The sequence below is a fragment of the Protopterus annectens genome, chromosome 8.part0 (genome assembly GCF_019279795.1).
Source record: "Protopterus annectens isolate FY-2018-M chromosome 8.part0, PAN1.0, whole genome shotgun sequence".
Classification (NCBI taxonomy): domain Eukaryota; kingdom Metazoa; phylum Chordata; order Ceratodontiformes; family Protopteridae; genus Protopterus; species Protopterus annectens.
Genome location: NC_056741.1, coordinates 207,058,159 through 207,076,563, shown reverse-complemented (window position 1 = coordinate 207,076,563; position 18,405 = coordinate 207,058,159). Strand labels below are relative to the sequence as shown.

General features: G+C 39.0%; 1 protein-coding gene across 1 annotated transcript in view; it reads right to left on the bottom strand.

The window, feature by feature from the left end:
* LOC122808190 (extracellular calcium-sensing receptor-like) overlaps positions 1-16,144 on the bottom strand; it is a 512,288-nt gene extending 496,144 nt beyond the window's left edge. Inside the window, exon 1 of the mRNA XM_044079158.1 lies at positions 15,857-16,144. Within this exon, the coding sequence (XP_043935093.1) occupies positions 15,857-16,144 (288 nt within the window). The remainder of the gene's footprint in view (positions 1-15,856) is intronic.
* Positions 16,145-18,405: the final 2,261 nt, after the last annotated feature.

The window sequence follows — 18,405 nt, the reverse complement described above, 5'->3', positions numbered from 1 at the left end:
ACTTTCAAGATATATCATAAACCCATTTACAGCAATACCTTCTTACATTTCAGTGGAGCTAAAAAAAGGAGTGCTATTAAACAGCAGCTGGGTAGGGCTGCGTGAATGACTTTCTTGTACACTGGCTTTATTACAGAGTGTAGTGAATTAAAAAAAATTCTTCTGAGGGGCTATCCTAAGCAGTTACTGGACACTACTATCATATAAGTCAAAACAGGTTGGTTTGTTAACTATTGACCCATTTTACAGAGCCCCACTATACCAGAGCATCCATTTGAGGGAACTTCGAATGTAAATGTTGAAAATGAGACTAAAGATTTGTCCCCTAAGGCTCTATATTTGGAATTTAATAAGGACTGGATTAATATCAAAAGCATTGTGAACAAATACTGGGATATGTTTAAACTACTTCCAGGGGTCCCCAAGGTGTATGATGAAACTATAAAAATGGGAGATGCCTTAAGAATCTTTTTGAGGCAGGCATTACTCCACAAGAATAAAAACCATGCAGAAATTGGCACTTATAAATAGGGTACTTGTAGGCAGTATCCATGTATAGCTAATGTGTCCTCTATTAATATTACCTCAAGGAACAGACACATTAATTTTTCTTGTTATTGTAACTGTAACACTGTTGGAGTTATCTACAGTATATTGCTACATGTGATGCCTGTGGTTCATTTTATTTGCGGGAAAATGGAAAGATCTTTAAGAAAACAGATTTGCAAACTTCTATGCAATATTAGCAAAAATAAAGAGACCAACGTCTTGGCAAAACATCTTTTTACATGTAAGAATGGGCATTTTAAATTCTATGTGTTGGAGCAAAGTAAAAAGGACCATATGGGAGGCCAGTGGAAAGTCACCTTGGAGTATAGAGAGTTATTTTGGCAATTGTCTCTTAAACAAACCATCCAGGTCCAAATGAAACAATTTCTTTATTGCCAGATTTAAAGTTGAGGTCAACTAAGTTGTAATGTAAAATATTAGTTTAAAATATTACTTACATTTCTTAAGCAGTTTTAACTTTATGTGGTTATATTTTTGTACTATTTTTACATATCTCTTATATATTTATTGTTGTTATTTCACTGTTTTAAATGTTTACCAATTAATCAACTAGAGTGATTTTAATATATCAGTTAGGAGAATGTGAGGGTATATAAGCTTGGAGATTTCTTTTATGTGCAGTTCTGCTATAGTCCTGAATGTGTAGAATGAAAGCGCTTAACTGCTAGTGTGTTTTACTTGAATACATTTAATATAGACACTTTGTGGTTTATTTATTTTGTCTTGTGCTGCAGTGTGTTTACCATAGTGTGGACATATACTCACTCTTTCCTGAACAGCTCTGGCTGAGATTTTGAATTTTCTGTTCTTCGTATGGCAATTCTTAGGCACATCCCTTTTTTTTCATTTTGTGATACCATTGTGGTTTTGTTTAAGAATCAACTGTTGTCAGTATTGCTAACAACATGAAATGATTATTCTGTCCACTTTCGCATTACTAGTCATTAGCTGCAAGTCTGATGATGTGTTCCACAAAGTCCATGATTGATGTTATAAGAAGAGGTGATAAGGAAGAATTTTTCACTTCAATGCACTTGCTGTTGTTATTGCCACATATAACCATGAACTGTATTTAATTTATTTTCTGTAATTTCTCTATCATATTCTGCATTCTGTTTGGCAACATGCAAGCAGGGTTCACTACCTAAGCAAAAAAGTGAAAAATGTAGTTTGGCTGCCTTTAGTAGAAGAAATATACCCACCCCACAGCAGGGAGAGTACTTACTTTAGTAAATACACCTGACATAAGTCAAAATCTGTGTTTTTTATCCAATGTAGAGATCATTTTGCAATTATTCACAATATTTACCTACCCATATATATATTTTTTAATTTTAAGGTACATTTGCTTTCCCCTTGGGAGCATGCAAACAGGGTTCAGCACATAAGAACAAAGTGAAAAAGTTTGCTTAGGCTGCCTTAAGTAGCTGAAGTACATCTGGCAATGGTGCAAGTTCCTCAGCACCCTGAATAGTACTGAGTGGAACAATTCCACCTGTTGTAGAGCTAAATCTGTGGCACATGTAAGAGCAGTAAGTTTTAGTAAACAACACAGCTCTATTAAGAGTTTGAATCCAGCTACAAGACATATTTTAAAAAGGGTGTCAGAAGTCCACAGAAAAGTGATCATTTTAAACCTGTTCCTTTCAGCCTTGCATAATGAATGTGTGCTATTTAGCATGCATGATTAATGTTTTACAGATAAACACAAGCTAATGTGTGACCAGTTTCCTAGACATGACAATGAATATATTTAATATAAAATTCACTTGCATATGCATGATGGTCAGAATATTTTTTTTATTATAATCATCATGACTCATCACATATTCAAACTATGTGTTTAGGACCATTATATCTTATGATGCATTTATGTAATATAAACTGACCAGTATTAATTAACACATTCAACTACCTTCATCTGATACTTATTTACTTGCAGAAAGAATGGCTTCTACATAAGAATGCATTCCAAGACATAATTACAATCACACAAATGTATGTCTCTATGTTCTTTCATTCAGAAATTAATATGTATACAATTTCCATGTTGGCTTCTTACTTCTCCTGTGGCAATGTTAGTTAATACTCTAAGTTACAATTTCTGCATCCTTTACTCCATATGTTTGATTCTCTGCTGTTACAATAACATTAAGTAAGCCCCAATATGTCAGAATATAGCATCTTTCACCTTTCAAAGTGCAACCATTAAAGGCCATGTCATTAAACAGTCCATTGTAGATCACTGAATCCTGTGATAATGGGTGGAGCATCCCACATGACACAGTTCTATGCCATGTTTCACACCTAAATGCTATCTGCTGTAAATAGTCCCAGTGTGTCTGCCAAGGAGTCTATCTTCTTTCAACTATACAATTGCAGTTGGCAAGCCTGTGTGTCTTTGTGCAATATGAGTATCATGCAAGATTTGAGTTATGTGCCAGTTCAGATATATTTTGTTAGCTTGACTTTTTCAGACATGGGTGATGAAGGAGAAAATTATGCTAAATTTAGAGCACAAAGGTGAGGTGTTGAGAAGTACAATATGTTTGTGGCACTCCTCATGAAGCACTGCAGTTATAAGCTGCTGCAGGGGAAATTATAGAAGGTCTCACGATAAGGCTGAGGCTTAGAGTAGCTTAGTTAAGGCTGTCTCCACTTCAACTGGCACGTCATACAATGGGAAACAATGTTAAAACCCCTACAGTGACCTTAAAAAGCAGACGCAGGACCTCCTAAGCCAATGGAAGGTTGAATTTAGGACTAGGAACACCCCCAGTTGTGTAAGTATACTGACCTATAACCTGTCTATGATATGGCTAACCAGCCAATGCAGTTACTCTATGCTTTCATATATATGTATTTTCTTTTTGTTCTGTACAGTGGCAGATGCGATAGCTGCAAACTGTGAGGTGCATCAGGAGAGATTAAATACGTCAGAGAGGTACAGGGTAAGTATGATTCATATGAAAACTCACGCCATATTGTTATTTTCATTCCTCATACATTAATATCTCAAGCAAGCACACCTTGTCCTTCATCTCAAGCATGTATGCATGCCTTCCCAATAACTCTTGCTGCTTGCATTAGTCAATTACAATATCAGCTTTACTGCGTGTGGGTTCAGTACCCAAAAGCAGCTATTCTTTATTAAATTGATAATTATTTATAAGATCTTAACAGCAGTCTGTCCGGAAGAATTACATTATGGTAACAGTAATTATTAACTTAGAATGCAAGGAAAATAAAGGCAGCTGATTCATATATCAGAGCAGTGACATTTGTTTATTTAATGACACATAATTACCTTTCCATCATATATGGATGCTGCAAAGGTGTGCAATAGTAAATTATCATAATTATTTGTCTCCACCACCCTTTCTCTCTCTTTTTTGTGGGACGGGTATAATTTATTTACTTTGCTTATCAGGGGCTAGGATAAGTCACATTACACAAGCACTCAGGTCATTGGACAACAATTACCAACATGACTCAGCCATAGTCCATGTGGGAGTAAATGACCTGCTATACCTCCCTAGACTATATGAAGAAAGACATCATGGAGCTCTCAGAATATGTCTTTCAGGCTGGTATGAGTAAGCATTGAAAAGCATTTTACCTTCTCCAAGGATGATGCCACAATACAAACAAAAGATGATTGACTTTAATAATTGGCTTAGTTTCTGGTGTCATTTTAAAGGGGTGCAATATTTGTCAGCATGGAAGGAGATGGTCAACAGACCATGCTGCTTTGTCAGGGATGGTCTGCCCATCTCCTCTCTAGGCTTTTTAATATTAGCTAAAACATTGTCTTCCCCCATAGTGTCTTTTTAGGCAATGCCAAACTGAAAGTACTTCCGACATAGCAAATCAAAACCAAAATCTAAAGAAATTACTGCTCAGTGCTAGGTGTCTAAACAAAAAACTCAACTCCTAGAAGCTCTCTTTACCCTAGAGAATGTTGACATCTGTGAGGTCAACGAGACATAGTACAGTTTCATAGTATAGTAGTAGGCTATCTGCCCTAGGGCATTTATAAGCCTAGCCAAAGTGTATGTGGCTTTCGCCACCCCATGTAATGATACAAAAGTGTACAATTTAAATTAAATTTAGTTTACTGTGCCTCTATCTAGCAATGACACAGAGATGACCCCCGGGGTAAACCTATGATCACCCATCCATTCATCCAGATTTCTCTTGAAGAGAGTCAGTGAGGGGCTCTGCCTAACATGGACAGGTATCCTGTTCCAGAGTGCGGTAAGCCTCTGGGTTATGAATCTGTCCCTCCAGCATGTCCTATTCATATTTGTGCTGAGGTTTAGATCTTTAGCTCTCGTGGCTCTGATGGATTTGGATTTTTTGAGGTGGAGCATGTCCATTAATTCTGAATTGGACATGGCCTTGTACGTAAGGCACAGATCACCTCTGAGCAGGCGGTATGCTACTGAATAGAGCTGGAGCTTTTTCAGTCTGGCAGCACATGACATATGCTGGAGACCTTTGATCCTCTTGGTAAGGTACTTTTGGGGTCTCTCCAGCTGCTGCAGGTGCTGGGTGAGGTACATATCAAATGGGGCATTGTACTCAATCATGGGTAAAATGACATTCTTTGATCTGGATGTGAATCCCTTCATGATAAGGTGGGCAAGGTAGAAGGTCTTTCTAACCACTTTGGCGACGTAGGTGTCAAATGAGAGGTCACTGTCAACTTGGGTCCCCAGGTCTCTGATTACTTTTTCCGTACTTAATGGATTACCACCTATGTGATAATTTGTGGGGTACTTTGTTTTTTCCAGAGGGGATGACTATACATTTTTTGGCATTTAGTTTAAGGCCATGACTCTGGCACCAGTTGTCTGTTTCTGTGAGGCCCTTCTGGAGGATGCATGTGTCAGCTGGTGTGTCGACTATGGTGCCTAGTTTGCAGTCATCTGTGAACTTTGTCAGCCACAACCCCCCTATGTTTGCCTGCACATCTGAGAAATAAATGCCGAACAAGAGGGGTCCCAAGACAGAGCCCTGTGGGACTCCACTTGTGACTGGCTTAGAGTCTAACATAGCTCCAGCTATTCTGACTTTGTAGGTTCTGTCCTTTAGCCAGTTTGCAATCCATCTTGTGACAAACGGGTTTACATTTAAGCTGTTGAGCTTGTCTATGATGCCTGAGTGGGGTATTGTGTTGAAGGCTTTAGTCAGATCCAGGTAGGCTGTATGAACTGCTTTGCCTTCATCGATGGCTCTAGTGACTGTTTCAAAAAAGTCCACCAGGTTTAAAAGACAGGATCTGCCTTTTACAAAGCTGAACTGGGTAGGGTCAATTGTCTGTAGGTCCCCGATGTCTTTGTTTATGAGTTCCATAATGATCCTTTCCATAGCTTTGCAGACCAGGCTGGTCAAGCTTATGGGGCAGTAGTTTCCAGGGTCTGTAGAGGTGCCACCTTTGTGGAGTGGGACCACTGTAGCTGTACGCCAGTGTTCAGGGATGTATCCTGTAGCAAGGCTAAGATTAAACAGTGTTCTTATGTGTGGGTTTAGCTCCTCTATGAGTTCATGTAGCACGCAACCTGGGACACCGTCAGGTCCCATGGATGCTGTATTTTTAACTTTGCTGAGGGCAGCTCTCACCTGGACATCTGAGATTTCAGGGAGTTTGCATTCAGCTGAGATATTTATTTCGTCTTTTGGGGGAGAGGGAGGGGAGAAATTTGCACTGAACCTGTCTGACAGTATGTTGGCAATATCTGTGGGTTCACTGTATTTTTTGCCATTATGAACTAACTCTGCGCATATCTGAGGGTTTCCGCCCAGGTTTCTAACATATCTGAAGAAGGCCTTGTGATTGTCTTTAGTGTCCTTAGCGATTTTTCTCTCGGAGTTGGCCTTTGATGATTTTATTAGCGAACGTAGTTTTTTGCTAGTGCTGATCAGGGATGCCTTCCCTTTATGGGATTTTGCTCTGTCTTGCAGCAGTTTCCTTCTCTTGTTATAAAGTTTGTTTATGGCTGGGGTCCACCAGATAGGATGCCTGCCTTTGGTGGAAAGGGTCTTGGTTTTATTTGGGATTGCATGATCCATGCATTCTTGGAGATGCCCGTAGAAAGCATTTGTGAAGGATTCAGCAGTGTGGGATGTGGTTTCCACTGGCCCAGGGGGCTTGAAGGATACCATTTCAGTCCTAAGGAGTGTAAAGTCGGCTTTTGAGAAGTTTCTCACTGTGGTCTTTTGTGCTGGGGGTGGAGGTGGAATATGAATATCTAGGGTTATTAGTTTATGGTCTGATCTCACTAGTGAGGGGTATACTTCTGGTGTTGAGCATTTTGTCCCCATGTTTGTGATGATCAGGTCAAGTATATTATTTCCCTTTGTGGGGGAGGTGACTAGTTGTTCCATCACATTTGAGTTGATGAATTCCAGGAACCTTTGGGCTAGGGTGTTGGGGCTTGAGTAATGCACCCAGTCTATGTTTGGGTAGTTGAAGTCTCCCAATATGATGGTATTTGGTGAGACATTCATATCCTACAGTGTCTTCAGGAAGGCTGAATGGAGTTCCTGAGATTGCAAGGGAGGCCTGTAGCATGCTACAAGTTGTATAGCAGTTTTGCCTATGGTAAGTTGCACATGGATGGTCTCCGATGCTTCGTGCATTGCCACTAACCTAGAGGTGTGGGTGTCTTTAATGAATATGGACACTCCCTCTCCTTTTGTGGTTCGGTCCAGGTTTGGGGCCAAAATGCATGATACAAAGTATAACCTGGTAGGGCTGGTGTACTCTCATTAGCCTTGAACCAGGTTTCACTTACTGCACAGACATCGATGCTCTCCATACTGAGGAGTGCTTCGAGAGCCTGCATCTTGAGATTTAGACTTCTGGCATTGAGCAGCATTACCCTTAGTTTTTTTCCTTTATTGTTTTCTAAGGTGGTGGGTTTGTCTTTTGAGCCTTGCCTAAAAAAGGCACTATGGGGGTGGCAAGAGCCTTAGCCAATATCCAGAAGCCCAGTGGTGACAGGTGCAAGCCATCCCTTGCGAAGCAGCGTGGCTTGTCCTGCATGTCATCCCAAGAAGACAGACATTGGATCCCCCTAGAATGACACCAGTAATTGAGCCAATTATTAAAGCTGATCATCTTGTCTTTGTATTGTGGCATCATTCTTGATGAGGTCAAGATGCTGCTCAGGGTCAGGGTCATACTGGCCTGGGCTACATAATCAGAGAGCTCCTCTATGTCTCTTTTCATGTAGTCCAAGGAGGTACGTCTCAGGTCATTCACGCCAGCATGGACAATGACGGAGTCATATTTGTACTTGCTTTGGAGTGACCTGAGTGCTTGTGTTATGTGGCAGATCCTAGCTCCTGACAGGCAGCTCACCATTACCCTCTCTTTGTTCAGCCTGGTAAGTGGGACGTCAGTGTGTCTGACTATAGAGTCACCTATTACTAGTGTATCAGGCATGGTGTTTTGCCTTAAGGGCTGTGATTGTTTGGCACACTGACTTGGTGTACTATGTGTTGCTTGTGCAGAGTTTTGAGGTGGTGTTTTCTTGGATGTCTGCTTTGGGAGCCTCTGTTGTTTTGGTAAGTTTTTTATTAGAGCCTCCGAGTATGTCTTTGTGTTACTATGTGTTTGGTTTGCAGTTGTGGTTGGTTTATGTGAGACTGGGTTTGTTGTGTGTGTGGTTACCTTCTCCTCCTGTCTGGTCTTGCTAGTCCTGTGTTGAGAGAGTTCAGCCTCCACTTTGGCTATATAGTTGCATCTCTCACATGTGTTTGTGTTTGTTGGGAGGAGAGGGTTGTCTGTGTACATGAGACAATTGTAACATTGTCTCAGGATTCCCAGATTAACCAGCTGAACTGGAGAGGACATCAGTAATATACCACTCGACATGCCAGAATAGTATAAGGGGGTGATGTGTAACTGGGTCAGAGAGAGGACTTTGAAGGGAAGTGAGTATTAGCACGGGTTGTAGGTGGATGTAGTGCTTACGTTAGTTTAAGGGTGCTTCACTTAAAAGAAAGGTTATATGAGCAAGTGCTAGGCTTATGATAAAGCGAATAGACTGATTTTGTTGAAAGTAGAGCTTTCTTAAGGGAAAAATTGAAATGCAGACTTGGCGGAGCCAGGAATAGTTTAAGCCTGTTTAACTGGCGCTGCACTATGCGCACAATCGCGCAAAGCCACATAGTTTAAAACCATGGAGAGCACACCAACAGTGCAAGGTTATAATGCCTTCCACACATTTAGGCCAGCTACTTCACAGGCAGCGAGTAAAGGTGCATGTGTCTTTATTTGCATCAGAAATAAATATACTTCAAGGCTGGTCAAACAGGACAATGTAGTTGAGCTGCTCCATGTTCAAATCAGCATAGGTAAAATATAATACCATTTCCTTGAAAGCTATAGGTCCCACTGTATGACCCAGAAAACCCATACCATGTATTTAAACTTATTAGAAACACTAACCATCCAACCCAATACCATATTTATGGATGACTTTAACTACCCCACTATTAACTGGGAATCCTATATGACTCAAATGCACATGCACAGAGATTCCTGGATTTTGTAAACACAAACTCTCTGGAACAGATAGTCAATACATCATTCAGGAGTGACGCATACTGGATCTGGTCCTCACGAGAGACTGCTGCACACTGCCTACTGTAATGCCTTGCCTGATAAGGTCAGACCACAAAATGGTCTCCTTTGAAATAAAAATAAAACCTGGACACCCAGCTAAACCTGGAATATTCAGGAACTATTCTAAGGCTAACCTCCTGCTATTAAGTGAGAACCTGGCAAAATTTCAAGCCCTCATAAACCCTGAGAACACTGCTGCCTATGCAGAACTGTTCATGGAAACCCTGTACAAGCATGTTAATAGTTGCATAGAGGCAGCTATGACCACCAGGATGAAGTACAGAAATAACTCCAAAAAACAAGCCAGCCTGGTGGAATCACAAAATCAATAGGCTGTATAACAGGAGGAAAAAATCATGGCAAAAATTAGGAGGTACAGCACCCAGCAGGATAAAAGCACTCTCACCTAACTAAACAAACAACTCAGAGGACAAATAATGTCTACCAAAGCCAAATTTGAGGTACGTTTGGCCTCCCAGGCCAAGGACAACCACAAAGGATTCTTTAGCTCTGTCTGAAACCTCATAGGCAATACACAATGTTGTGCAGAGCTCAATGTAAATGGAGCTACCTATACTGAGTCAGAAGATATAGCAAACCTCCTGACTGATAAATGCAGCTCCAACTTTACCCCTCTCTCTGCCTAAACCTTCCTTAAGGACATATCATCAAATATAACTCCCGCTACTATCACTAGGGAACAGGTCCTTTATGCTCTCTCTAAGATCAAGAACACTGCATAAATGGGCCCAGACAATATCCCAGGATGCCTTTTAAATAGCATGAAACATTACCTATCAGAGCTTTTGGAATTGCTATTTAACTGTAGCCTCCAAACAGACTTTGTGCCTTATGAATGAAGAAAGGCAACAGTCATCCCTCTGCACAAAGGTGGGCCATCTACAAACCCAGGAAACTACAGACTCATAAGTCTCACTAGTCTTATATGTAAAGCCATGGAAAGAAATATCATGGAGATGATCAACAGAGATATAGTAAATCACCAAGCACTGGACCCAGTCCAGTTTGGTTTCATCAAAGGCAGATCATGCCCACTCAACCTAGTGGACTTCTTTGAGAAGATCACTGAAGCAATAGATGAGGGCAAAATCATTCACACTGTCTGTCTTGACTTGGCCAAGTTATTTGACACAATACCCTACTCAGGCATTGTTGACAAACTCAGGAGGTTAAGTACAAACCCATATGTCATACCAAGGAAAATAGAAAATACAGTGCTTAGATAATACCAGATTGGAATCGTTGACTTGTTTGCTGCCTGGTATTATCTAAGCACTGTATTTCGTGCTACAACAGTTTGTGGAGTACTCTGTGGTTTGGTTCATTTCATTTTTACAAACCCATATGTCACCCGGTGGATAGCCAACTGGCTCACAGACAGAACTCAGAAAGTTAGAATTGTGGAGTCCAACTCTTGAAAGAGGTCAGTCACAAGTGGACACGTGGAGTTGCCCAGGGATCAGTCGTTGGACCGCTCCTTTTTGTCATTTACTTCTCAGAAGTCAAGGCCAATGTCAGTGGTCTCTGGCTGACTAAATTTGCAAATTATTTCAAAAATTAGGAGTTGTCATTGAATCTCACACTGACATAAATGTTCTCCAGGAGGGGCTGACACAGACAAACAATTGGTGTCAGAGCCATGGACTAAAACTAAATGCTAAAAATGCAAAATAGTACCCTTTGGGAAGTCATCAATTCCTGGTAACTATCATATTGACTACACACCCCTTAGAGATGACCCTGTAGTCAAGGAGTTAGGGACACACATAGATAGTCATCTAGCCTTTGACCATCTGTGTTGACAGTGCTGAGGAAATCATTCTATGTTGCACAAGTTATAAACAAAGGTATGGCATCTAAGTCCAAAGAAGGCCTTGTTCTACTGCATTCGGCATTCATCAGACTTATCATTGAGTACAATGCCCCCTTTGATATGTACCTAACCAGGCATATCCAACAATTGGAACATCTACATATGTTCCTCAGTAAAAGACTATAGGGCAAAAGTAAAATGTCCTATGCAGACTGCCTCAGGGCCTTATCCTGTATCCTGTCTCCAACAGGCTTTTGAGGGGAGATCAATACTTGGCATACAGGGCATTGTCAGACCCCACTCTGATGGACTTCCAGCATATCCACAAAACAAACAGCACCAGGATTACCCATTCTAAAGACTTAAATTTTGCCTGTGATATAAATAGGACCTGCTGGAGAGTAAGGTATATATCCCAGAGAATACCCAATCTATGTAACAGGCTCTCCATCCATGTGAAGCAGAGTTCCTCCATAACCCAATTTAAATGCAACTTGGACAACTGGATGGGAAACCGGAAATTCATCCCTAGTTTGGCACTTTTGGCTCTAATGGATACAGATAACATGTGAATGGTTCATCTCCCATGCCCATGCTTACACTTATCAAGGGTATCAGAACTTGTCAGAGATTTGGGATACATGGCTAGGCTTAAAAAAGCCCATATGGTCATTAGCCTAGTAAACACCTATGACCCTATGAACCTATGAACAATTTGCTCTTTGCATAACTTAATGATGAAAATTAATCATCAACAGCACATGAAGGTACACTGACCACTGCAGTTTGGCCTGCCATACCTCCAAAGATGGCAACACAAACAACCAGTATTTCAGAGTTACAGTCTGTCACTGTTACCTCCACAACCCCTGCCCTATCTGCTCCCAGTGTGTCAGATAGCTCTGTCTTGGCTTCTGGTGCAGTGGTGCCCTCTGGGAGCAGTAGTAGTAGAGGTGGCAATTTTGTCACCTGGCAGGAGTTGACAGGGCTGGTGGAGGACAAGTCAGTATAGTTGAATGGGTCCAGAGTCACATTGCAAAGATGATGCCATGCCTGGCACTCACCCTGGGAGGTGCACAGTAATGACAGTTCTGAGGGTGAGGACTAGAGTCTCCATGTTCTCAAGCCAGACATGGCTGCACCTCTGATGTCCCATACCTATCCCCAGTTATGGTGCTTCCCCAGACTTTTGTCTCCATCACCATCCCTGTCTGTCTTGTATATCCTGGATGCCTGTGGGTACTTCCTAACCTACCCATCCTTCCTGACCCTTTCATTTCTAAGCACCTTTCCTAACATGCTGTCCCATAGCTTCCACATTGCCTTTGTGTCATCTTGACAAAACTGATTCAGTCCGATTGACCACATGACATTATTCTGCTGTTGTCTCCCATTGCTGATGTGGTGTCTCTGCAAAGTCAGGAAATTGTGTGTACAACTGTACTTTTATATTGAGAAGAAGTGGACAGTTATGGTGCTCTCTCATGACCCTCTTGCAATGTGTGCTACCCTCTGCTTGCCAACCCCATTTTCACCACTGTCCTATTTCCCCTTTTCACACATTTAATCTGGTCAAAAACTTGATACACGTACAACACACATGGCCAGAAATGGCCCTCAGAAAAGTTTTCATTTTATGCCCCTGTCACTTGAGCAGAGTTTGGCATAGTCTAGAAATACTGAGTGACAGTGAATGTTGTTTAACTTCTTGCAAAAGTTGAAGATTCCAATTTAATTTGCAGTGGTTCAGTCACACAAATGTGCTTAATTCTACTGCACTATGGGAATCTGGAAAGCCATAATAAAGGTAGTACTGTGATAACATTTATTAAACAATTCTTAGACTGCTGGATGCTTTACATTAAGAGTTCCTATGTAGCATGTTGAGATAATTACCATGTTTACAGCTTGATATTTTGGCATTGTGGTATGGGTTCGATTACAGCTGTATGTGAGTTTATTACTTCATGACATATCATATTCCTATATAATATTTAATTGCAAATATCTGTATTTCTTGCCATGTAACACATTTACTGGAATTGTGCCACAAGATATAATTTTCAAAAACATTGCAGCCCCAACAGGGAGATTTATTAAGCCAGCCTTATCCCGGTTAAGTATTCATGTTTATTGCACTCTCCCACCCCTTATTTGTACCTATAGCAAACAGTTTATTATACATTGCATGACAGATTCCAGATGATTTAATAAGACTGAATACCATACAGATATTCCTACATGTCCTGTAAGACATATTGATGCTATTCCTCTCTGCATCTGTTTCTAACCCTCTCTCTGTTCACCTGTCCTTCTTCAATAAGTTGCCAGTGTGCTTCAGTAGTGTTATATTAATGTTGTGAAGTACTGATTCCTTTGTGGTATAATGAGTTAATGCACAAGAGTGTAGACAGATAGCTGAATAATTTCAAGGGTTCTAATCCAACCATTAGCTGAGCGTTTTTGGTTCACTAGATTAGGTCTACCTGTTGGCTACATATTGTTGTGAGCCACCATTATCCCTCTTATGTGATAATGTACTTTATCCCTCCCTCCATGTCACCCTGATGATGTATATTGAAGAAAACAACGACAGTTCGTTCACCAATGCTAACGTCCTGTAGCGATGCAAATGCGTCTCAAAGGAAATCCAACAATAAAAAGTTGATGTGAAACCATTTAATGAAGACAAAAATAAAAATAAAAATGAAAATAAATACAAAATAAAACTCCCTTAGTACGATAAGCACTTTCGATAAAATCTTCCTCAGATCATTACAGAGTATGGGACTGTATGTTCAAATTTAAATGGTAGGATATTAGTCCATTGTCCAATCAGTAAACTACAAAAATTATTCAGAACCAATCAATTGTGGAATTGCCTCATCTGCTATACATATACTTTACTATAGGCAGTCACTTATTGCCGACAAGTCTCTTAATAACTCTAAAAAAGGACAATCTAGATAGAATGGATGATATATCCAATCAGCAGTCTCAAATGAGTGATTGTATCCAATGTAAGAGAACCTTTAGAAATACATTGTTTGCTTAAGCGATCATTCGCAAACAACTGATGGTGAAGTGTTTACATTTTCACAATCCTCTTTGAAAGTGCAAGGCTTCTTTCTTATTATTCAAATATTAAAATAATGACTTTTGAAAAGTTAAAAAGCCACATAAAAAATTAATAAGCTTGATTCATCTTTCAACACTTACAGGCTTGTTTCCAGTGTAAGAGAACCTTTAGAAAATACGTTGTTTGCTTCATCGATCATTCACAAACAAATGACGCTGATATGTTTATATTTTCAGAATCCTCTTTGAAAGTGCAAGACTTCTTCGTTAATGTTCAAATATTAAAAAAATGACTTTTAAGAAAATTTGAAAAGTCACATAGAACGTCATATAAAAAAATAAGAGGCTTGGTTCCTCTCGACACTTATAGGCTACAAAACTCGGCCAATCATTTTACCTATTCTGGTTTTTGAGCCAATCATGGCATTCGAGAGTGTTATATTCTCGTGTGCCATACTATTGGATTTACAGCTAGTTCCGATTGCATTCTCTGCTTTTCAAAGAAATAAAAATATATGTAAAGAATATAAAAAATATATATGTCATCATCCAAAGCACTCTTATAAGTTATTCTAGAGGTTCCTAAATGGAATTCAAAGACATATTGTGAGGAGGGCTATTGGGGCATAGATTGCACGATCAAATTCCCACAGGATCTTGACGTGAAAAAGTCGACAAATCAACTATTAAACAAGATTGACCCATTAAATTGATAGTTTTCTAAATGAGACCAATCCTAGATTCTCGGTCTGATCTCAAATTTGAATGATGAATTAGTGCATCATATTGCATGTGTAAACCTATAATAGACTCCCAGATAGAATTAGCCAATCAGAGTTGCAGATTTATAAAGAGAACCAATCCTAGGTGGTCAATCTGATAGCATGCGGCACTTCTATATCACACTTCACATTATTAAGTTGATAGTTATTTACGGCATGTATTACCTTTTCTTAAATGAAATAAATAAGTATCACCAGTATAACATACAATCATCCGAGGCGCCCTTAATAGACTACCAAAAAAGATGAACTTTTTGAATTATAAAAATAGCCAATCCCAAATCCTTGGTTTAACTTCAGGTTGCATGGGAAATTGGTGCATCAAATAACATGAAAAAATCCATAATAAACTGCCAGATAGAATAAAGCAAGCAAAATTCCAAGTTTAAGAAGGTCAGTTCTAAATTATTAATCTCATAGCATACGGTGCTTCAATATCATGCTCCGCATTACTGGATTAGTAATTAGATGCGGCATATATTACCTTATCCTAGATAAAGTGGGTGAATATCACCACTAGTATATTATGTAAACTTGCATGCATATGAGGATTCCTACATATTTCAATAACAATTCGGCTTAACACCATGGTCGTTTTATGGAAATAAAAGTCAACAAATATACTACTAAGTATGGGTGGCCAATCAAAGCTCTTTATCAGGAGAGATAACCAATCCTCAATTCATATGCATTCTTGCAATGGTAGCTGGTAATAGCTGTAATGCCATTTTTTTAGAAAAGAGTCACTTGCCACCAACAGTGGAACTTCTTCATATAATTAGTTGTTGAGATGGTTACTATATATTCCCATACACTCCAAAGACTTTCAAATTGGTATTGATGCAAAACATTTTCTATGTCTTATCAAGCGGAAAGGCATATGGCTCCTACAGATAAATGTCAATGCCTTTGTTCTGTATGTGGTGGCTCATTACTTTTATACTATTTCTTTACAGTCGGTCTTCTCAGCTTCAAGACTGGTTTTAAAGGAATGACACTATTCAGACCTGGAGGTTGAACCGCTCTCGAGTTGATTATCCATTTTGTTTCTCTTAGCTCAGTCAGATTTTCGATATCACCCTTTCTTGGTCCAGTATAGATATTTTCAATAACTTTAAACAAAAACAAATGTCCTCTGTTGGCTTCTATGTGGGAAGCCAAAGCATTGTGTATGTCTTTATTGATGATGTCCCTTTGATGTCTTTTTACACGTTTTTTAAACATCTGGTTAGTTTTTCCCATATAGAATGATCGACAAAATTTGCATGTGGCCAGGTAGATAACATTCTGTAATGTACATGTTGCTTTTACATCAAAAATATATTTTATGTTGTTTACTGGATGATCAAACCGATTACTACTGTCAATGAATGAACATATATTACAATTACCTCACATAAAAGTGCCTTTCCTTCCTGTTACTGGGATCCTGTTATGATGGTTGACACACAGCAATCTTTTTATATTCTTTTTATTTTTATAACTAAATTGTGGCCTTTCTCCAACAATTTCCTTTAACTGAGGATCTTGCGTAAGAACTGGCCAAAATTGGGCTATCACTTTCTGGATTTGTTGGTTATCAGTACTATATGTTAAGAAAAGTCTGGTTTTAGTATTCTCTTGTACAGGTTTTTCATTACGTTCTCTGATGGTAGGTTGTAGATCTTGTTCTTTATAACCTCGCTCTCTGAGATTCTTCTGTAGGATCTGCATTTCTTTATTCTGTGTGGACTCCTGATTACAACGTCTATGGATCCTGGTGACTTCATTAGTCATAATGTTTTTTGTAATATGCCTTGGATGCATACTGCTCTTCAACAAATAGTGGTTGCTCCACATACATTTCCTGTATATTTCGAAATCCAGGTTTCCTGTCTCGATAAGTTTAATGTTGACATCCAAGAAGCGCATCATATGTCTAGAATAGTTTGCTGTAAATGTCAAATATGAAGTGGTGGTATCAAGATATTTATGAAATTGTTGGAATTGCTCAACATCACCTTTCCATAAAATAAAAAGGTCATCAACGAAACGTCCATAATATAAGATGTTACTATACCATGGATTATTAGTGTGTAGGACATGTAGTAGTTCCCATTCTACTAGAACTAAATTTGAATAAATATTAGCACAGGGGGTGCCCATGGCTACCCCCCATTTCTGTAGATAGTTGTTCTCACCATATATAAAGTAATTGTTCTCCAAAATTAATTCGAGCAGATCACAAATGGTCCGAGTTTCCATTGGTGTCTTCTTAGATGATAATATCTTCCTTACTGATTCTATTCCAATATCATTTGGGATTGTGGTAAAGAGACTATTAACATCTAAAGTGGTTAACAAGAGATCACAATTAGCCATTGTACTTTCCATGACTGTGTTTAATTTATTTAAAAAATCATCGGTGTCTTTCAATACGGTTTCAAAAGAGCTTAAAAGTTCTCTCAGTTCTTTCTCCACATATAGAGACATGTTCTCAGTGACCCATCCTTTTTTCCATAAAAAGACCATGGTGTTAAGCTGAATTGGTATTGAAATAAATTCTCATATGCATACAAGTTTACATAATATACTGGTGGTGATATTCACCCACTTTATCTAGGATAAGGTAATATATGCCGCATCTAATTATTAATCCAATAATGCGGAGCATGATATTGAAGCACCATATGCTATGAGATTGATAATTTAGAATTGACCTTCTTAAACTTAGAATTTTGCTTGGTTTATTCTATCTGGCAGTTTATTATGGATTTTCTCATGTTATTTGATGCACCAATTTCCCATGCAACCTGAAGTTAAACCAAGGATTCAGGATTGGCTATTTTTATAATTCAGAAAGTTAATCTTTTTTGGTAGTCTATTTATGGGCGCCTTGGACGATTGTATGTTATACTGGTGATACTTATTTATTTCATTTAAGAAAAGGTAATACATGCCGTAAATAACTATCAACTTAATAATGTGAAGTGTGATATAGAAGCGCCGTATGCTATCAGATTGACCACCTAGGATTGGTTCTCTTTATAAATCTGGAACTCTGATTGGCTAATTCTATCTGGAAGTCTATTATGGGTTTACACATGCAATACGATTCATGAGTTCGTCATTCAAATTTGAGATCAGACTGAGAATCTAGGATTGGTCTCATTTAGAAAACTAGTAAATTAATGGGTCAATCTTGTTTAATAGTTGATTTGTGGACTTTTTCATGTCAAGATCCTGTGGGAATTTGATCGTGCAATCTATGCCCCAATAGCCCTCCTCACAATATGTCTTTGAATTCCATTTAGGAACCTCTAGAGTAACTTATAAGAGTGCTTTGGATGATAACATATATATTTTTTATATTCTTTACATATATATTTTTTTTATCTGGTTCAATGTATGTTTGATTATCCATACAGTTTGATTATCCAAACTACCCTAGGTCCCAATTAGATTGGATAATCAACTCTCTACTGTAAATCAGATTGTTCATATTATATTCTTGCCTCCTGTGT